The 21,791-nt window shown below is 49.0% G+C and overlaps 1 protein-coding gene across 16 annotated transcripts in view; it reads left to right on the top strand.

Annotated features, from left to right (window-relative positions):
• The window catches only part of LARS2 (leucyl-tRNA synthetase 2, mitochondrial), a 194,054-nt gene that overhangs the window by 111,699 nt on the left and 60,564 nt on the right, over nucleotides 1-21,791 (top strand). For 15 of the 16 annotated variants that reach the window (XR_015248421.1, XR_015248419.1, XR_015248423.1 and 12 more), the window contains 3 exons: nucleotides 9,401-9,508; nucleotides 11,888-12,047; nucleotides 21,554-21,658. Coding sequence is in view for 11 of the 16 variants with exons in the window: in XM_086698442.1 (XP_086554568.1) it covers nucleotides 9,401-9,508; nucleotides 11,888-12,047; nucleotides 21,554-21,658 (373 nt within the window). In the remaining 5 variants the exon portion in view is untranslated. The other variant, XM_086698451.1, reaches the window with a different exon arrangement.

The following is a 21,791-nucleotide window of genomic DNA, read 5'->3' as shown; positions in this document are numbered from 1 at the left end:
TATCAGGTTTCCTCTGATTTCATTGGAAAGATGATATTGGGGCACCTGGGTGGCTCAGTCAGTTAAGCATCTGACTTTTGGTTTGAACTCAGGTCATGATCTCACAGTTTGTGGGTTCGAGCCCTGTGTCAGGCTCCACACTGGCAGTGCAGAGGCTGCATGGGCTTCTCTCCCTGCCCCTCCCTCCCTCACTCCGTCTCTCTCTCAAAATAAATGAACTTAAAAAAAAGTGATTTCACAGCACTTTTAAGAAGAGTCTCAAAACCTGCTAGTTCCCTAGGTTTGGGATTCTGTGAACCTGTAAGATTTCTACAAATTGGGGTTGGCCAAGGTGGGGAAGGGAGGCACTGCCAGCTGTTTGCCAGATGTAAGGACAGGACACGAGATAAGATGAAGTCCAGCTACTGCCACCGTAATTGCCCCCAAAAGAAGGAAGGGTACATGAACTCAACAAAAGACCCCAGAGAAACAAAAATAGCCCTTTGGATTGAACAGCTGCATAGTATAAAACACTCCCCACATTGTCCCTGATCTGGTGGAGATGGGGGCGGGGGGCAGGATGAAGGAGAGGTCCTTGGGGGTCGTTGGGCTGCGTTCTCTAAATCCCCGTTCATCAAAAATCAGTGACGTGTAACACGCTTGTTTTCCAACAGGAACCAAACGGGGTTTGCTGGGTTGTTCTCAAGATGTTGATTTCATTTGGTTTATTTTTAAAATTTCTTCTGGTTTTTAAAAATATTCATAGACTTGGTAAGGTTTTAAGCAGGCGCCCCCCCCATAATTAGCATATCAAAACCTTCATATTTCATTCTATTCAAACCTTTTGTCTTCACTGAGATTCGAATATTTCAAGCAAAGCACCTCTTCCAAAAGTATCTCAGCCTTGACAATTCAATCTAGAAGAAAAACAGGATGAAAGGACTTACATCCTAGTGACTCAGTAATGCAGAGGAAGGCTGAGTGTCACGTGCAGTCACCACTGGAACCTGTCAACTCAGAATTTTCCGTGGCAGGAAGGAATGGAATGGGATACGGAGACGATCTTCAAATCATGTAATGTAGGTCTTACCACATGGAAAGACACCAGCTCCCATGAGACCACATGCGCGTTTGCTTGGAAGTTAAATGGAATTTATTGATTATTGGAGAGGAAAAGCCGTGGGTCGTTTTCAGAGTTTATCATGCACTGGTTACGTGCTTGCAGGCATTTAAGAACCCCCTAAATTGTTCCATAAATTAGAAAGCTTTCTAGAACATGCAGTTTCACCAGAAGATTGATTACTAGTTTATTAATATATTGTTTTATGATATGTGATTACTATATTCAAGATTTTATACTTTTGTTACGGTGATGTGTCAAGACAGTACAGTATCCGCTGGTAGAGATAACTATGGAGATGTTGAAACTTTTTAAATCCACTGGTATTAGTTAGGAAACACAGTTGCAAACAACCTAAAGTTACTCGGGTTAATTTCAGCCACAAAGGAATTGATCAGAAGAGGATCAGGTTACTCACCTTTGGGTGGGAAGGCTGGAGACCCCGGCTTTGGCAGGAATCAGGGAGAAAAAGGGCAGGGCTGAGATTGTGCCCAGGAAAAGGTCTGACCCCTATCAGTCCCAGAATCTCCGGCCTCTCCCTTCTAGTGCCCCTGTGCCTCTGGGTCCCCCCACAGTGTTCCGAGACTGTGATAGGTTGCAGTCAATGTTTAGCTTGCACAGAGGGGGAGAGTGGGACTGGAAAAGCTTCCACAGTTGGTGGCACTCACCATCTCGGATTGTCCCCAAGAAAGAAGAGCCTGTGGGTGCTGGGCAGCTAATGCAATAGAAATTCACCGTGCCACTGGGGAGAACAGTTGAGGAAGAGGCTTCGTAGTTAAATGAGGGCCGAGTAATGTACTAAGGACCAGAATTTTTGTCCTGGCTGCAGTTAGCTAAGTGAGGATGGGCAGATTGCTAAGCCTCTGGAGGCCTCTGTGTCCTCATCTGTACAGAGAGGGAATTTTAGTGACATCCTCGGCCCTATGACCCTATAACCAGAGACTTCTTTCCAGCAGTAAAATTTAAAAAATAAATGAGATAATAAAAGCAGGCAGAGTCGTAATAGGCATCTCTTCAAAGTTAGAGGATGGTAAGTGGACACTATGTGAAACCCGGACACGGGAGAGCTGCATTTAAGTGCGTTGATGGCCAGGTGGTCATTCCACAGCAGGTGTGGGAAGGGACGGACTTGCGGGGTGACCCAGGGAAGATCCTGGGGACTTGTATCCTCATCTGCGAGGTGGAGATACTACCACTGGACCTGCGCTGTTGTGAAGAGGGAATTCGGCATCGATCGTAGAAATGCCCGGCCCGTGGGAGGCTACTTGGAGGTTACTCCCCCCTGCCTGGTGGCCGGGGCCCTGGCCCTGCAGTGCTGCTCGCCCGCCTCTCCCTCCAGTGGAGGGAGTGACGTGGGAATTTAATGAGCACCTGTCCAGCACAAGGCACAGTCCTGGGCTCTGGGCCCGGCCACGCGGGGGTTGTACAGAAAGCCCAGGGAGTCTGAAGTTGAGTCACGGGGCTTACAGGCCGGCGTTCCCCTGTGCCCTGCCCTCCGGGAGCCTCCTGGGGGTTACAGCTGCCACTTCTGCAGTGGCAGACTTAGTAACTTGTTTTGCTGTTGCGTTTCCATTGCAACACGAAACGCAGATCACCATATAAAACAAGTATATAGCTTATCCATTTATTTTAAAGCAGCCTCCTTTGGAGGTCAAGATGCTGAATTTTGCCAGCACCCCAAAGACCTCCCCATACGCCCCTTCCCAATAATAAATGTCCTTCTCTGCCTCCCAAGTAGCCACTGCCCTGACTTTTAGGATAGGCAGGCACTTCCTCGCCGTTTTCCCTAGTTGTGTCATCCACGTGTGCCTCCCTGTACTCTGTGCTTTATTCTTACCCTCCCTTTAAAAAAAAATGTGTTTAAATAAAAAACATTGTTTTCAGTTTATTTATTTATTTTGAGAGAGACAGAGACAGCACGAGGGGGAGATGGGCGAAGAGAGAGGGAGAAAGAGAATCCCAAGCAGGCTCTGTGCTGACAGCACAGAGCCTGATGTGGGGCTCCATCCCATGAGCCATGAGATCATGACTTGAGCCGAAACCAAGAGTCAGATGCTTAATGACTGAGCCACCCAGATGCCCCTCTCCCTTTTCTTTTCTTTTTTTTTTTTTGATGCCTTTTTTTTTTTTTTTTTAATTTTTAAGTGTGTATTCATTTTTGAGAGACAGTGGGGGAGGGGCAGAGCGGGAGGGAGACCCAGAATCCGAAGTAGGCTCCAGGCTCCGAGCTGTCATCACAGAGCCCCATGCGGGGCTTGAACTCACAGACCATGAGCCAAAGTCAGACCTGACGTGAGCCAAAGTCAGAAGCTTAACTGACTGAGCCACTCGGATGCCCCTGATGATGCCTTTTAAGTGTATTAATCTACAGGTTTGCCTCTTTATCCCTTTCTCTTTCTTATAATTTACCAGTTGAATAGCCAGGCTGTGTGGCCCATAGAGTTTCCTGGGTTTTGCTGATAGGACACTCATGGGGCAGTGTGACATGTTCCTGTGTCCTCTGGAGCCCCTGGCTCCTTTTATTACACCAAACACAATGTCTTCCATAGAGGAAGGAGCTCGGTGACCATTTTGTAATTGAAGTTGATGGGTACGTGGAATCTTTGGTACATGATTCATTCATAGTTGAGATACCACATTCCATTTCCTAATTTCCAGAGCCGCTGGTTACTTTGAAACAACTGACTTCTAGGAAAGCCTCATTTTTTTTTTTTCTTTAAAAAAATTTTTTTAAGTTTATTTATCTTTGAGGGAGAGAAAGAATGAGCGTGAGCAGGGGAGGGGCAAGGGGGGGAGAGAGAGAGAGAGAGAGAGAGAGAGAGAGAGAGAGAGAGAGAGAGAGAATCCCAAGCAGGCTCAGCACGGAGCCCGGGGCAGGGCTCGAACTCACGAGCCATGAGATCATGACCTGAGCTGAAATCAAGAGTCGGACGCTTAACCGACTTGGCCACCCAGGCGCCCCAGAGAACCTTGCTTTTAGATGGAGTATACACTGCAGTTCTAACCCACTTACTCGTTTCTCTCTCTCATGCATCTTTAGGACTGTGGATCCAAGACCGAATCCTGGAATTCACCTTACTCTCTGGGTTATTCTAAAACTAGTCGTTCCGTGTCTCAAGTCTGTGCTGGCAGTAACAGAAACTCTTACGGGTTTCTAATACTTGCTTTTGAGCTTTCTCAAACCATGTGCACATACGTAGCTGTGCAAATTCGTGTTCCGTGTATGTCGGTCAGGAAAGGGAGAGGTGGGGAAACCGTTGTTTATCTGAAAGCGTCAGGAAACAGGCCCTTTCCATCGGGTCAGTATTCCAGCCAGCGGAGCGTTCATCTGTGCCCGTGATGTGCATGGTTAATCAGTTCCCGAAGCATCCTTATCCAACTGGATACATGCACACTACACGTGGCCTATGGTTGAACTTTGCTTTGATGAGTCAAGATCTTATACTTCCTCAAGCCATCACCATCAGTGATTTTTAGACACCCCAGAAGTCACATTTAAAGATGAATCTGGTATCAGGGGTACCTGGGTGGCTCAGTCGGTGAAGCATCCGACTTCGGCTCGGGTCATGACCTGCCTCATGGTCCGTGAGTGCGAGCCCCGCATCGGGCTCTGTGCTGACAGCTCCGGGCCTGGAGCCTGCTTCGGATTCTGTGTCTCCCTCTCTCTCTCTCTCCCCCTCCCCCACTCACACTCTGTCCCTCTCTCACTCTGTCTCTCAAAAATAAACATTAAAAAAATTTTTTTAAAGATACATCTTATATCAAATTTTTTTTTTTTTTTTTTTTTGCGGTCTTTTGTAACTTTCTCTTCGATTAGAACGCTTGCTGCGTTACAGTCATGGGATTGAGGCCTCTTGAGATCCCTAAGAGAGGAAAAGGAAGGGACACCAATGAAGTTGAAAGGCCGCCAAAGGGCCCCTTGAAGAGCCAGGCTCATGGTGCCACGCCCCCGGGAGGATAAGGCCACGTGTGCACTATCGGCCGCATGGCCACTGGGACGGGTCTCCTGAAAGCAGAGAGCCTTGGCTATTCCAGATTGTTAGAGACGGGCTTCCTCTTTACTCTCGGGGGGAGGGGGAACAGAGGAAAGGGGGCTGGTCTCTATATTACCTTGACAGGAGGCCCATATCTCAGTTATGCATATTTTTCATGGATTCAAAGGGTCCACTACCCACCAGGAGCTGTGGGTGCTGCGTACCCGGTGGTGAACCCAAACGAGCCCGGTCCTTGCTCTCTGGGAGCTTACAATCCAGAGGACGGGCCCGACCGTCAAGGAATAAGCAAGCAGACCAAAGAAGAGATGGGTGATGAGGGAAGTGGAATAAGGAGAAATGAAGGGGTGCTTTAGACGGGGCGGCTGGGCCAGGCCGGAGCATTGCCCATGCCCAGGCCGTAGGGCAGGCTGGGTGGTTTTTGAGAAACTGAAAGCATGTCCCTTTTTTTTTTTTTTAAGTTTATTTATTTATTTTGAGAGAGATAGAGTGGGGAAGGGGCAGAGACAGAGAGGGAGAGAGAGAGAATCATAAGCAGGCTCCACGCTGTCCGTGCAGAGCCTGATGCAGGGGTCAGACTCACGAAACTGTGAGACCACGAACCTGAGCCCAAACCGAGAGTCGGATGCTCACGCGACTGAGCCACCCAGGTGCCCCTGAAAGCACATCCCTTTAGTTGAAGCATAATGAACAGTCGGAGCCAGAGTTCTGCCACCTTCTCAAATGTTCACTCTTTATGCGTAACTTGATGCGGAACTATTAAGTATTTTAGATTTCCCCTGGAAACCTCCCCCCGGCTATGATCACAAGAAGTTGGAATGTATGTATGCCATTTGAACATGGTTGATTTGCTCCTGATTCTACTTAAAACGAGCAGCTCTAGGTGCCCTTGATCGTGTCCCGGGATATTGGGCACGCGTTCCTAGTACAAGAGAGTGTCATCAGCATCCTGTAGTGTCCCAAGCACAGATCACCGGGAACTCTCAAGTTCTAAAACTTACCTTATTACACTTTTTCTGTATCTTCTTTATCAGCTATTTGGTTTTCACGGATCTCCTTTCCACATTACCAGGTGGGCGTTAAAATACGCACAGTTTCTGCTTGATTACATTTCATTATTAAAAGGTATTTTTTTCATCTTTCACGAGGAACAGTCCAGAAACGGGAGAAGCCTAGGAGCGGTCGTTGGAAACGACCTCCAAACACCAGCAGGGTGGTTGGGTCTCGGCGTTGAGGATCGTGCTGAGTGTCCCATCATCACTAGGTTCATTGGTGGCAGAAAGGAAGGGGGCCTGCCTCTATTAAGCCTTTGTGTGCTTGTCGTGTTTGCAGGACAGCTTGAACTCACCGAGGCTTTCCGGTGCTCTCCCCCTTCCGTGTGGCACGCACATGTCTGACTTCGGTTTTCATGTCAGTGTAGCCCTCTATTCCTCTTTCCCCTTATTGTCACTCGAGACTGATGGCCCTGCCGCAGGAAGGCTCACCATGTCACTGAGCAGCCGGTAAGCCCTGTTCCAGAACAGCACTCGCTGTTCCTTGCGCCCTGCTGTGGGCACACACCCTGTCGCCCCATACGCGGTAGGATTTGCTCGTCCCCAGCTTTCGTTCCTTCACCTGCTCCATTTTCCATTACCTGTCTGCTTTCAGATTCCTCTTCACTCTCCCTGTCTGTCCTTTTTGGAGCCTTGCTTTCCTCACTCACTCCTGTGACTTTCCTTCTCCTTCTCAGGGGGTTCATCCACCCACCTCTTCTCGTATCTGTCCCTGTTTCTCACTCCGCTCTTTCTCGTCCTTTCCTTCCCGCAATTTTTCTGCTTCCTCGCCTCATCTCCAGGACCCATGTCTCCCCTTCCGTGATGCTAATTGCACCTGGCGTTGAACTTTGATCAGTTACCCGACTACCAGCAGCAGGCTGTGTGCGTGCATTGTTTAGACTTCACGGTAGACTCTGGCACGTTCTGCTTTGCATGTGCACAGGCCCCCAGCGCCTAGATGGGCTCCCGGTGTAGAGGGGTGGGTGGCTAATACATTGTGGTGGAGTAGGGAAACAAACAAAAGCGTGGCTGGCCAGCTTGATGGGGTCCGTTATATACAGTTTCTGGCTCTGGAGAAATGTCTGGATCTTGAAGCTTCCAGACTCTATCACATAGATGACACGGGATGGGTAGCCAGATGACGGGTATAGGAAATGCCCTGTGTTGTTTATCGCATGACTGAGTGCGAATCTCTGTGCTGGAGGGGAAAGAATGTTAGTAAGCGTGGGTTGTAGTTCTGGCTCGTCTGCTCCTACAGCCTCTCGTCAGAAAGTATAAGCTCTCTGAGCGTAAGTTCGTTGATTTGAAAGTGAGCTACCCTACCCCCGAGTATGTGGGAAGAGATGTGTAGAGGCACCGTATGAATTACAAAACACTGGACAAGTAAAGCATTGTTGTGTTGCCTTTATTAATGGTAATACAATTAAGAATTTAAACTTGGACTCTTTGCGGCGCTTGTGTGTTTCAGTCAATTAGACGTCTGTTGATTTCAGCTCAGGTCATGTTTTCACAGTTTGTGAGTTCGAGCCCTGTGCCAGGCTCTGCACTGATGGTGTGGAGCCTGCTTGGGATTCTCTCTGCCTCTCTCTCTCTCTCTCTCTGTCTCTCTTCCTCTCAAAAATAAATACACATTTAAGAATAAAATAAAGGGGCGCCTAGGTGGCTCAGTCGGTTAAGCGGCCGACTTCGGCTCAGGTCATGATCTCGTGGTCTGTGAGTTCTAGCCCCACATCGGGCTCTGTGCTGGCAGCTAGGAGCCTGGAGCCTGCTTCGGATTCTGTGTCTCCCTCTCTCTGACCCTCCCCGTTCATGCTCTGTCTCTCCCTATCTCAAAAATAAATAAACGTTAAGAAAAAAAAAATTAAAAAAAAAATAAATAAAATAAAGTTAGACTCTTCACAATGTAAGTATGTGATTTGCTTTTAAACCCATCTGTTGAAGGAATGTGTCTCATCATCAAACGCTGAGGGACAGCATGTAGTTGAAGCCATAGAGAGTAACTTATAGAAAAGCCTCCCTTTTATAGGCATTTAGGAGTAAAAGTAGACAAAACAAATAACAGTGAAAATAGATACACACTTCTTTAAAAAAATTTTTTTTAATGTTTATTTTTGAGAGAGAGACAGAGTGTGAGCTGGGGGGGAGGGGGGCAGCAGAGAGAGAGGGAGATACAGAATCCAAAGCAGGCTCCAGTCTCCGTGCTGGCAGCACAGAGCCTGACGTGGGGCTCAAACCCACGAACCATGAGATCATGACCTGAGCCAAAGTTGGATGATTAACTGACTGAGCAACCTAGGCGCCCCTATTTATTTATTTTTAATGTTTAGTTTCGAGAGAGAGAGAGAGAGAGAGAGAGAGACAGAGTGCCAGCAGGGGAGAGGCAGAGAGAGAGGGAGACACAGAATCCGAAGCAGGCTCCAGGCTCTGAGCTGTCAGCACAGAACCCACTGCAGGGCTCGAACCCATGAACCATGAGATCATGACCTGAGCCAAAGTTGGATGATTGACTGAGCCACCCAGGCGCCCCTATTTATTTATTTTTAATGTTTAGATTTGAGAGAGAGAGAGAGAGAGAGAGAGAGAGAGCGCCAGCAGGGGAGAGGCAGAGAGAGAGGGAGACACAGAATCTGAAGCAGGCTCCAGGCTCCCAGCTGTCAGCACAGAGCCCGACGCGGGGTTCGAACTCACGGACTGCGAGATCATGACCTGAGCCGAAGTCGGACGCTCAGCCGACTGAGCCACCCAGATGCCCCTAGATACACACTTCTAATAGCAAATACTTACACAAATCAGTGTGATGGTTTCCTTTATGCTGATACTTTTAATGCAGAGATGTAATATATAGTGTTCTATTTCTGATACAGGTGAGTTGTAGAATGCCCATCCCCATGAGCTGCTTATCTTAGAGTTTCAAAATTCACAAACTTGAACTTGTTTTGCGTACTTCCCAGACGGTGGGAGAGAAAAACGCACTCACTACATTCATCAAAGATGTTAATTAAGGTCTTTCTTCCTTAATTTCCTTCCTTCCTTGAAACCTTGGTCCCCTCCGAATAGAGAAAGCAGTCAAACCCATCTCACTGAATTGAGTCATGCTGAGTGCGTCTGTTTCCGACCCTTGCCGAGCTCCTCGAGCTCCTCGGATTGGCAGGTGGGCAAGAAGGGCCCTGCATCCGGGGCCTCTGTTGGTGTCGCGCTTTTCCTGCCTCAGCCAGACCCCCCCCATCGTGTGCTGTCTCTGAAGTAATCCTTCCTTCCTCCTGTCGCCCCTACAGGCCATGCAGGACGCGCTGGCAGACCTTCCAGAATGGTATGGAATAAAAGGCATGCAGGCCCACTGGATCGGGGACTGTGTGGGCTGCCATCTGGACTTCACATTGAAGGTGATCAGGCAATAGTGTCCCCATCCATTAAAGCTCCCAGATGCCCTTCTGCGGTCTCAGAAGCCGCTGAGCCCATCAGCGGCTCGGGACAGCGCCACGGCCCCGTCGCGTGGAGAAACACTGCCGGGCGCACGCGGAATCCCAGGCTTCGTGGTGGCCGCATTTTTAAAGCGCAAAGAAACAGAAACGGACTCTGATCACATGCTTCTACTTAACCCATTGTGTGCCAAAAATTCTCACTTTAGGATGCGACCAGTAACACGTTTCTTGAGGGATTAAGTTTACATTCTGGTTTTGGTGCAAAGTCTTTGAGATCTGTGCTCTCACACTTTGAGTAATACTGGCCACTTCCCAGGTGCCCCGTGGCCTCATACTGCTAGTGGCCACCCTCCTGGACAGCGCAGATATACAGAGCTTTCTGCGGGTCCACGAGCTCCCGGGAATGACATGTGCCATGTCGTGTGGGCATTTTCCCGAGCAGCGGGCCCAGGGCTCCAAGGGGTTCATGTCACAAAGCAGGTTAAAAGCCGACAGAGCCAAGGTTACCGCCATCTCGGAACTGGGCACCCTTGACGCTGGTAAGGACTGGGGCTTACCCAGGGTTCCAGAGAGCTGGCCTGTGCGGAAATGCTGCTCAAAGGTCACTACTCAGGGCCCACCTACTCTGGAAGGTGCCCCTCAAACCTCTTCCTCGTGGTCCCTACAGACTAGATAGTTGTCATGTTGTCGTGTCTCACCTGGTGGGTTCTGTGTTTGTTTTTTAATTCTTCTGATGTCTCTTTCCTGCTCAAGGCTTTTGTGCTCTTTCCTTTAGCTCCAAACTCATCCCTCACCTTAGGCCAGATCTGGAGGAGGGGACAGCAGCCAAGACGCAAAATTGACCTGCCTTTCTAGAGTCTTCCTACCGGCAGCCATAGTGGTGTCCCCGGGGTGGAGCTCACGCAGCCCTGTGCCATCTCCCCCATGGAAGTGGTCCCCCTCACCCCAATGGCAGACATGAGAAGCCCCCCGTAAGAGAGCCGGGACTTTGAAAAATCCTGAAACGACCAAATCCTCTTAGCACTCTTCAGAGAAGGTGGTCAGATTTCTGAATTTCAGTCCAGCTGCGACTTTTGTTCCAGCTCTCAGGGCCATCTCATTTGAGGGTCCCGTGCATTCGACTGGGTCTGGCCCCCGTGTCGAAGGCCTTTGCTCCTCAGCCAGGGTGAAGGCCGTGGGCCTCTGAGCCGTTCGGCCGCTTACATGGGATGTCTTCCGTATTCTCTCCCTTTCCCAGCATTTTTTTTATGAAAATGTTTCTGTCTCCATTCCTGGACCCACCTAAAAATGAGATGGCTCAGGAGAGGGGACAGGCCTGGCTCCATAGGTGACACCTGACTGGCACTCAGGCCATAGTGTCGACTTGCATGTCATTGGCGTGCAGTGAGCGCATTTGAAGGATCGTGTAAAGGGGGGAGCATCTGTCCCCTCTAGGTCATATAATTTGCATTCAGTTGATGCCTAATGTATGCCTCTTCCTTAAAAGGCATTTAAGCAGCCCTGGGAACACTCAGTCATGAGCTCAGCTGTCCTTTCCTTCCTTCTTCAAAATGGTATTAGCCTCAGTGACTGTTTTTTTGAGTAGAAAAGTAGATGCCTCGGGGCGCCTGGCTGGCTCAGTCGGTTAAGCAGGTGACTTCGCCTCACGTCATGATCTCAACGGTCCATGGGTTCGAGCCCCGCGTCGGGCTCTGTGCTGACAGCTCAGGGCCTGAAGCCGCTTCAGATTCTGTGTGTGTGTCACTCTCTCTGCCCCTCCCCTACTTGTGCTTTCCCTGTCTCTCTCAAAAATAAGCAAACATTAAATAAATAAATAAAATAATTAATTAATTAAAAAAAAAAAAAAAACAAAAACCCAACTAATCAGATCATAAAATGGGCATAAGACTTAAATAGATTAGGAAAAAAAAAAAAAGATGCCTTTAATTTTTTTCCTTTACCTTAAGCCCTGGAGGAAAGTATAGCCCCTTTGTCAGGACAGAAACAACATAGTGTTGATAGTTATTTTTGATTCGTGAGCAAAGGAGCCAGGGAACCGGGGGGGGGGGGGGGGGCTCTTTCCTAGCATGCTTTGACCACCTGCGCTCGGGGGCCGCCAAGCATGCCTGGCAGGGGGCACCAGGGAGGGCTTCTCCAAGAGGAACTCGATCCTCCCCTCTCCTGCCCGTCTCTGCCCCTGCCAGGGGCCATCACAGGGCCCCACGTGCCTGGGACTGCAGCCAAAAATTGGCCCCAGTGCTCGGGAGGGACAGGAGGGGAGGGAGAAGGGGATGTGGCCGGGGAGCACGGCAGCCCGGAAGGAGCACTGAGGAATGGAATGACTCTGTTTTCACTTGCCAGGTGGACGGGCGCGTCACGGGAGAAAAGCTGACGGCCTACACGGCGACCCCCGAGGCCATTTACGGCACCTCCCACGTCGCCATCTCTCCCAGCCACAGACTCCTGCACGGGCACAGCTCTCTGAAGGAAACCTTTCGGAAGGCACTCGTCCCTGGCCAAGGTGAGCTGGCAAGTTCAGGCCACCGCCGGGATTACACCTTAGGGACAGCGCTTCCCAGGTTCACGGTCCTTTCACATACGTCATCCTGTGTAATTTGTCCTTCACCTGGGCCTGACTTGGTACTATTTTATTTTATTTTAATGTAAAAAAATTTTTAATTTTTTTAGGTTTATTTATTTTGAGAGAGAGAAGGGTAGGGGCAGAGAGCCGGAGGAGAGAGAATCCCCCGTGGCAGGCTCCACACCATTAGCAGAGAACCCAATGTGGGGCTTGAACCCGTGAACCACAAAACCATAACTTGAGCTGAAATCAAGTTTGGATGCTTCATTGGGCCACCCAGGTGTCCCTAAAAAATTTTTTTTTAATGTTTATTTATTTTTGAGAGAGAGGGGGTACACGTGAGCAAGGGAGGGGCGGGAAGGGCGAGGGGAGGCAGACTGGGAGGGTCTCAAACAGGCTCCATACTCCACGCGTAGCCCGATGCAGGGCTCGATCCCACCACCCTGGGATCATGACCTGAGCTGAAACTAAGAGTCGGACACTCAACCAACTGAGCCACCCGGGCCGCCCCTGCTTCTTGAGTTTCTGACCAAAAGCTCAATTCTCTTTAAATATAATCTAGATTTAAAACCCTTTTCTGATAGGAATCGAATCTCCCGCTTAATGTATAATTCCATCCTCAAATACAACTCTCCTGATGACGGCGACAGGGAGGAAGCCAGTGTGAATCAGAGGAACCATTTTCAACAAGTTCATTTTAATATTTTATAGAATTCCCACCGTAATCTGGGCAGATGAGCAGAGCGGTCCTCAGTACACGCCTTCAGTCCGTGGGACAGGCTGACCTGGAATCGGCCCAGAAGGTGCTATCGGTCAGTGTGGATTTGGGGAGTTCCTGTGCGTTAGTCCGGATTCTGTGGTTGCACGCAACAGAATCCATCCCTGGCCAACCCAGAGGACAGAGGGAACAAGCTGGAGGCTGTGGGAAGCTTGCTGACTGGCAGGAACGAGTCAGGAAGAAGACTTGGCCCAGGGCAGCCGAGGGGTTTTGGCAGCTGGAGCTGACAGTGCCAAGCGTCACTGACTGAGTGAATCTGCTCCCACCTCGCCCTCAGTGCTGGGGCACTTGGTCCAAGATTTCTGTTGCGGGGAAAGGTGTCTGAGTGGTGTAAGTGAGGCCCTTGGCCTTTTTCTCGGGCAAGGGAAGGGCAGACACATTCCTTGTTAGACCACCAAGACTATAACCAGTGAGGAGGGGTAGCTCCCCCTCAACAAACTCGGAGGCTCTTACCAGAGGAAGGCGGTACGGGCCCTGGGCAGGCGAAAGGAAGTCCCCCATCTGTTAGAAGTAGGTCTCCAGGGGCGCCTGGGTGGCGCAGTCGGTTAAGCGTCCGACTTCAGCTCAGGTCACGATCTCACGGTCCGTGAGTTCGAGCCCCGCGTCGGGCTCTGGGCTGATGGCTCAGAGCCTGGAGCCTGTTTCCGATTCTGTGTCTCCCTCTCTCTCTGCCCCTCCCCCGTTCATGCTCTGTCTCTCTCTGTCCCAAAAATAAATAAAAAACGTTGAAAAAAAACAAGAGAAGTAGGTCTCTGGAGAAATGTAAATATTTCTGTAAAGATCTCATCCTTGTTCTCTTTTCATAGACTAAATTTCAACCCAGAGCACACAGTCTGAATTATCAGGGTCTGAATTATATGACTACAGAAACGATAGTCATGGTGACGTCAAGTTTCTGTTTGTTCGTTTGTGTGTTTGTTTTCATTGCTATTCTTAAAATAACCAGAATGAAAAATTTCCAGGCTGGAAAGGTAGACAATGTCATCCCAACCTCCCTTCACTTGAGATATAATTGCTGGGGCACCTGGCTCGCTCAGTCAGTAGAGCACACAACTCTTAATCTCAGGGCCATGAGTTGAAGCTCCATGCTGGGCATGGGGCCTACTTAAAAAACAAAAATGAATAGAGACTTAACTGGTTACTTCCAGTATAAGGCCAGGGTCAAATCAGTGAGCACTCAGGAAGAGCCTGCTCCGCGCTAAGCACTCAGGGACGCGCAGAGGACCGCAGGTCCGCCTTCTTCCGCGGGGTCACGACAGGAGGGCCAGATGCACGTGCGATTCACTCTGGCACAAGACGGATCTCATCTGCTGTCATCTCTTGTTACATCAAAATGGAAAACAAGACTTGTGTTAAAATTTCGGTCCAGTGTCGCTCTCTCTGGTTTACTTTCTACCCACTCACAAGAGACACTGGGTTCTTTTCAACTGTTCGTTTAAAGGGAAAACTCCGAGTTTTTAACTCTCAGGAACAATTTGAGATTCTTTGTGGGCTGTGATGGTTGAATGATATCTAAAATCAAAAGACAAAAAAAAGGTAAATATCTAGTTCTTGGATTTTGTTTTCTTATGGTTAATCTAGTGACACGAATGAAAATGAGGTCATATTAACAGGGGCTTCATGAGATCATATATTATAAAAGAAGGAGGGGTGCCTGGGTGGCTCAGTCCACTAAGTGTCTGACTCTTGGTATCGGCTCAGGTCATGATCTCAGAGTCATGAGATCGAGTCCTGGGTTGGGCACTGAGCATGGACCCCCCCTTAAGATTCTGTCTCCCTCTCTCTCTCTCTCTCTCTCTCTCTGTCTCCCTTTGTTCCTATCCCTGCTCATGCGTGCATGCTCTCTAAAATAAAAATTTTTGAAAAAATGTATATATAGGAGATGGCGTTCCTGACACGAGAGGCACTGCATCAATTCCAGACATTTTAATGTGTAAGAAATTAAGAACTTATTTTAGCAGGTGCAAAGAGTGATGTTTTCGTGATCATTGTTTCATGATCGTCGTCGTATTTTAACCACAAATGGTTCACTAGCTTCCTTCTCACCTCACTTCCTTCAGAGAAGGAATCTCTGAATATAATCTCTGAAATAATTCCAAATGGAACATTCCGCTCAGCGCTCAATGTTCCAGTTCTAATTTCCAGCGTGGTAATAGCCTCTTTGCAGATATCAACGTATTCAAAGTCTCCAGGTTATTTTGCGTGTCAAGTCTCTGGATTTTGACGCGTGGCGTTCACTAGTGATGTCAGGCCAGCGCGGTGCCTTGGGTATGAGGGTTTTTCCAAAACTCACACTTAAAGTCACCACACGAATATGGCTCTGTGCCTTCTTTGGCCTCTGAGGTTACGTTCTAAACCCAAACGTCACATCGCTTTTGTCATTTGCCATTGCCGGCCGGCTCAAATCAGGCGAGCGGCTTGTTTTTTCCATCCAGCGTCCGTCCGGTTTTGAGGGTGACTAGTGACCACTGAAAGTCAGGGCAGCACTCAGTTGGACGCACTGGATCCCCTGCAGGAGTTGATGTTTTCCTACACGAGTCCCTGCAGCTGCTAAGGGGGTCTCTGTCTGTCAGCTCCTGCATTGGCACAGGATGGCCAAGGTTCTGGTCCCAGAGCCGTCCTGTGACTCAAGGAAGGACACTCGACCGTTGTGAGTGTGGCTTTCCCAGCGGAGCGGGCAGGGCGGTTGCGGAGGCCCTGCGGGTACAGAAGGAGCCCCGAGGGGCTCGGAGGAGGAGGGCGACACACGTGGATGGGGTGATGCTTGGGTGACAGAGGAGTGGCATGCCATGAGTTCAGGTAAGAGACGGTGAGGACAGGAGAAGAGCGGTGGCCAGAACGGAGGGGCCGGAGCAGCTCCCAGAAGTGTCTGGAGGGCAGCGAGGGCAGAGGCTTGGGGACGCCGTCCTGATTCCTGGCCGGGCCGACTGGGTTGCTGATGTCATTGACGAAAAGTACCGTGTTCCACTCAGCCTCCTATAATTTGGCATAGATTCCTTTAAGAGAGCAAAAAGTCAGGTGCTTCCCTCCAGAGTTCTTGAAATTGAGTTTATTTTCATCATTGACGTTGCCGCCTCCCCTCAGCTGACCGCCTCTGACTTAAGTCGTGTTATGTAAGCTCTGACTTGATGGAAGCCACAAACCATAAAAAGCATCAATAGGGAAACATCACCAGAGTTCTAGAAGCTGTTCTGTCTTTTCCTGGCGTCTTTTCTTACATTTCTAATATTAAAATATTCAAACCCTGAGGCTTTGGAACCAAACATTTCAGTGCTGAGTCACCAGTGGTCTACGTGATGCGTGTTTTTGCCCAAAGGGTAAATGAGGTCTCCCCAAAGGGTTCCTCAGAACGCTGTTGTTGTCAACAGCATCTGAGAGCAAGAGCCCCACCTCCCCGGGAGCCCCGGAGCATTCAATACTTGCTGTCGTCGTCCCCTCTTTCTGCTTAGTATCTGTGTGGGGACGGAACCTTTGCTCTACACTGTGACTGCCTAAGAGAGCAGAGCAGATGGCGTGTTTCACACTTACGTGACCACACAGCCCTGTTTTCCGCAGAGTATCCCTGCACGGAGCCCGCTTTGCTGAACACCGAAGGGAATCCATCTGCCTGTTTTTTTGCCAGAGGGCACGAAAGACCTGCTGGCTTTAGCGGCGGGCCCCGGGGAGCAGTGGGCACCTTTTCTGCCCAGGACATTTCCTTTGCACTGATGTGTTTGGGAGTTAGGGAGCCACTGCAGGAAATGCTTCGGTGACTTGGGGTTTCTGCGTGGCTTCCTTGTCTTCCTGCTTTGCGTTGCCAGCGCCTGATCAAGGAGAAGGACGGAGAGCTCTAGACCTGGTCGAGAGCTTCAGATTTTATTTGATTTTGTTGTTTCTAAGAAATAGGTTTGGACCAGGGACAGCATGCAAGTTGCTGGTCTGTAATCATTACAGGTCTGCCAGTTCTTAAGTTCACAGACTGATTTGTTTTTCCTCGTTGAGATATAATTCACATACCATGAAATTCACCCTGAATTTCATTTTTTTCGTGTTTATTTTTGAGACAGAGCGTGAGCGGGGCAGGGGCAGAGAGAGAGAGGGAGACACAGGACCAAGCAGGCTCCAGGCCCTGAGCTGTCAGCACAGAGCCCGATGTGGGGCTCGAACTCACACACCATGAGATCATGACCTGAGCCGAAGTCGGACGCTTAACCAACTGAGCCACCCAGGCGCCCCTCCTTCCTTTTTTCATTGTTTCACCCTTCAAGTGCACAATCCCGTGGTTGTTGGTCTATCCACAGAATTGTACAACCGTCCGTCAGTGTTAGAACATTTTCATCACCCCAGAGAGATCCTACAGCTCGTAGCAGCTGCCCCCAATCCTACAGTTTCCCCCAGCCCTGGGCAGCCACTAGTCTACTCACTTCATAGATTTGCCGATTCCGGACATTTTGTATAAATGGAATCGTGCGGTCTTTGTCCTTTTGTGACTGGTTTCTTTTCACTTAGTGTAATGTTTTCAAGCTCATCCATGTTGTAGCCTGTGTCCGTACGCCATTCCTTTTTCATTTCAGGATAATGTTATGCATTGTACTCATCCGTTCATCGGTTGATGGACATGTCGGTTTCACTTTCTAGCTGCTATGAATGATGCCGCTGTGCACATAAGTACAGATTTCTGCGTAGACGTATGTTTTCATTTCCTCATATATGTATCCAGGAGTAGAATTACTGGGTCATATGGTAGTTCTGTGTTTCACTAGTCGAGGAAGTGTCAGACTTTCCCGCAACAGCTGCACTGTTTTACGCTCCGACCAGCAGCGTATGAGGGCTCCGATTGCCCCATGGCTTTGCCAGCACTTGTTACTGTCCTTCTTTTTGAGTATGATCATCCTAGTGGGTACGAGTGGTATCTTACTGTGGTTTTGATTTGCATCTACCCAGTGGCTGACGGTGCTGAGCATCTTTGCATGTGTTTATTGGCCATTTGTGTACCCTCTTTTTTAATGTTTTTTTTTTTTTTTTTTTTGAGAGAGAGAGAGAGAGAGTGTGTGTGTGCATGCACACACGCACGCGGGCACGCAAGTTGGGGAGGGGCAGAGAGAGAGAGAGAGAGAGAGAGAGAGAGAGAATCCCAAGCAGGCTCCATGCTCAGCTTGGAGCCTGATAACGGGCTGGAACCCATGACCCTGGGATCAAGACCTGAGCCAAAATCAAGAGTCAGATGTTCAACCAGCCGAGCCACCCGGGCGCCCCCATTTGTGTATCTTCTTTGGAGAAATGTCTATTCAGATCCTCTGCCCGTTTTTTAATTGAGTTGTCTTTCTGTCGTTGAATTTTAACAGTTCTTTACATGTTTCAGGTACAAGTCTCTTATCAGATATATGATTTACAAAGATGCTCTCCAGTTCTGGGGGTTGTCTTTTCACTTCCTATCTTCCATGTAGGTCTTTAGTCCGTTTTTGAGCTAATTTGTGTATATGGCAAAAGTAAGGATCCACCTTCATTCTTTTGCATGTGGTCACGTTTTTGTAATATATGTATTTTTAACATTTATTCATTTTTGAGAGACAGAGAGCAAGCAGGGGTGGAGCAGAGAGAGAGGGAGACACAGAATCCAAAGCGGGCTACAGGCTCTGAGCTGTCAGCACAGGGCCCGACGCAGGGCTCGAACTCACAAACTGTGAGATCATGACCTGAGCCAAAATCAAGAGTCGGATGCTTCACCGGCTAAGCCACCCCGGTGCCCCTCCATCTTTCTTTTTAAAAATTAATTAGTGTTTTGTAAGATCCAATTAATATATGTATATCACATGAAAGTCAAAGTCAAAGAGTGTTAGCAACAGCAGGAGCTTCCTTCCCCGGCCCCGTGGAATCCTTTTAGATGTGTTACTTAGGCTAGGAGTTTGGTGGCTATGACAGAGTCCAGACAACACGGTGACTTAAAAAGACATAAGTTTGTTTCTTGCCCGCATGAATCTCAGAGCGAGTATAACAAGTCTGCTTTATGAGTCAGTCACGGCCAAGGCTCTTTCGGCCGTCCCACTGTGCCCTTCAAGGCTCTTGGCCTTCCCTGTGTGCTCTGAGACGTTCAGCACATCGTCTGCATTGCGTTAAGTAACCAGCGGAGAATGAAGGGCGTGCTCCTTCCCTCTGAGAGCATGACCTAGAAGTCGCTTCTGCACGTACCCCGTGGCCACACCGGCGGAAGGGAGGCGGAGCAGTGCTGTCGTGAGCTGTGCAGCCGAGCGTCCAGCTAAGTGTTTTGTTGCTGAGTCGGAGGGAGAGGCAGGTCCGGGGTCAGCCTGTGCCCCACGTGTTTCTCTGGTACAGCCCTCCCTGTGTCTGGGTAATGGGCCTCCCCTGCTTCCCCTCAGCTCACCAGTTCTCGACATTACCTTGCGACTTTTACTGTCACACCTCGTCTCCCGTCCTCCTCCTCACGTTTTCTCGTGACCGCAGACTTCACGTGTGTGCACGTCTTCTTTGAGGAGGGGCAGTACGGAATCGGAAACCCGGGTCTCCCCTTTGGGAAATGGCAGCACTTAGGCGGCTCGGGCAGCAGGTGCCTCCCAGCTGTGGTACCATGGGTGCTGAACCTCTGCCCTGGAGACCCGTTTGGGTTGCGTGTCACTCTGTCCCCACCCTAGCCCACCCTTTGCTTCCTCACCCCCCCCCCCACCTCCTGCCGCCAAGGTGAAAGGTGAGAAGAGCCGATTTAGGTGCCTACAGAGCCTATCTTTCCCTCTTTGAAATGAATAAATCTAGGGGCGCCCGGGCGGCTCAGTCAGTGAAGCGTCCAGCTCTTCATTTCGGCCCAGGTCATGACCTCACGGTATGTGAGTTCGAGCCCTGCATCGGGCTGTCTGCTGTCAGCACAGAGCCCACTTCAGATCCGCTGTCCACGCCCCCCCCCCCAGCCCCTCCCCAGCTCGCACACATACACGCACTCTCTCTCCCTAAGATACAATAAACATCAAAAAATAAATAAATAAATCTTACTTCCTGGGCATATTCTAACTTTGGGGTTTGTAAAACATATTTCAGATAAATTATAGAAAGTCTTAAAACGCGGCAAATACAGGTAGTAAGAGTTCACAAATTATAACTGCGGTCAGTTGCTCATGTTGCTGTAAGCGCAAGTGAGCTCGCTAATTGTTTACCACTCCTCATCCCTTCTTCCTTTGGGACTGCGTTTGCGTCTTCATGCTTCCATTCCCGCACATCGTCAGTGAAGATTCATCTATTAATGGCTTGTCTCCCTGCTGTGGTAGTTGTAACAAGCTTCATTTAAGATGGCACACTGTTTGGATAATTCCAAATTAAGCGTTTTGTTACGACCACACAAATACCATTCACAACTGAGCCAAGGACACTATGGTTACTTTTTCCTTTTGGTAGTACTTTCTGTTTTGCCTGAAGTTAATGATGTCTTCTTTTTTTTTTTTTTTCATCTGCTTTGTGTTCTTTGAATTTCTAAGTCTTCCCACACCCTCCTAGAGGCTCTTTGAAACTCCTCTCAATACAAATTTTCTACACATTCCAACCTGTCAGATCAAATGTATTGATCCCTCTTTTCCCCCCGGAAGATGCTTCTTGGGCCCTCTATCCTGCTCAGGCCTGACCTGGTCACTCTCTAGGCCTCTGCTGCCCATCTGCTGCCTAGGGCTTCCCTCTCTCTTTGTTCTGAGAGTCTCCTGACCCTCTTTCCTTTGTTGGATCCTCTGTTTCCTAGATCCCGTTTCTGTGTCTTTCTTAATTTACCCCTTCGTTTTGCTGGAACACATCCTCTGCTGTCTCCTGAGAAAGAGTAAGTGGGAAGAACTGTTCTGTCTTTATATGTCCGGATCTCTCCTGCTCTCTGCTTAGTTATTCTCTACTCTCTTATCCACCTCCGTTTTCAGGTGTAAGGATTTGGAATTCCAGACATCTCCTAGTCATCGTAGATGTTTGTGTTGCTTGTTCTTCTGTATATTTGAGGTATTTTTTTTTTAATGTTTATTTATTTTTGAGAGAGAGAGAGCACATGAGCAGTGGAGGAGCAGAGAGAGAGGGAAAGAGGGGCTCAAACCCACAAACCGCAAGATCATGACCTGAGCCAAAAATCAAGAGTTGGCCACTTAACCGACTGAGCCACCCAGGGGCCCCCTGAGGTACTTTTCAAAAGGAAAAAAGAGTGGCGGGAACGTCTTTTACCATCTGGAAAGTAAACACGCCATTTCACTTCTTTGGTTGTGAGCATAGATGAACATTTTTGTGCATTTGCTTCACCTTTTGACTTTCTACTGGTGTGAATTATCCATTGATAACTTCGGAGAACAGATTTTTTTTATTTTTTTTTTTTTTAAATTTTTTTTTTTCAACGTTTTTATTTATTTTTGGGACAGAGAGAGACAGAGCATGAACGGGGGAGGGGCAGAGAGAGAGGGAGACACAGAATCGGAAACAGGCTCCAGGCTCCGAACCATCAGCCCAGAGCCTGACGCGGGGCTCGAACTCACGGACCGCGAGATCGTGACCTGGCTGAAGTCGGACGCTTAACCGACTGCGCCACCCAGGCGCCCCGAACAGATTTTTTTTTAAACCGTTAGCACAAGATACAGAAGTCCCAGTGCTTATTTTTCTCACTTATCTCCTCTGAGACTCAGATGGTGTGAGTACCCCAGCTGTCACTTGCTCTCATTTTCAGACTGCCTCACGCCCGTGACGGCCGTGAACATGCTCACCCAGCAGGAGGCCCCTGTCGTTATCTTGGCCAAAGCTGACTTTGAGGGCTCTCTGGATTCCAAAATAGGTGAGTAGCTATTAAAATATAATCAGGATAATATACTTAGCAGGCTTCCGATCAAAACCCCAGGCTGTCGCGGTCAACTGCAATTGCTCCCTGCTGACTCCATGGTCTGTTTTGCCTCTGGAAAAAAATGATA

This window comes from Puma concolor, chromosome A2 (assembly GCF_028749965.1).
Source record: "Puma concolor isolate L17-30 chromosome A2, mPumCon1.1.hap2, whole genome shotgun sequence".
Classification (NCBI taxonomy): domain Eukaryota; kingdom Metazoa; phylum Chordata; class Mammalia; order Carnivora; family Felidae; genus Puma; species Puma concolor.
This window is presented reverse-complemented; position numbering and strand designations above follow the sequence as displayed.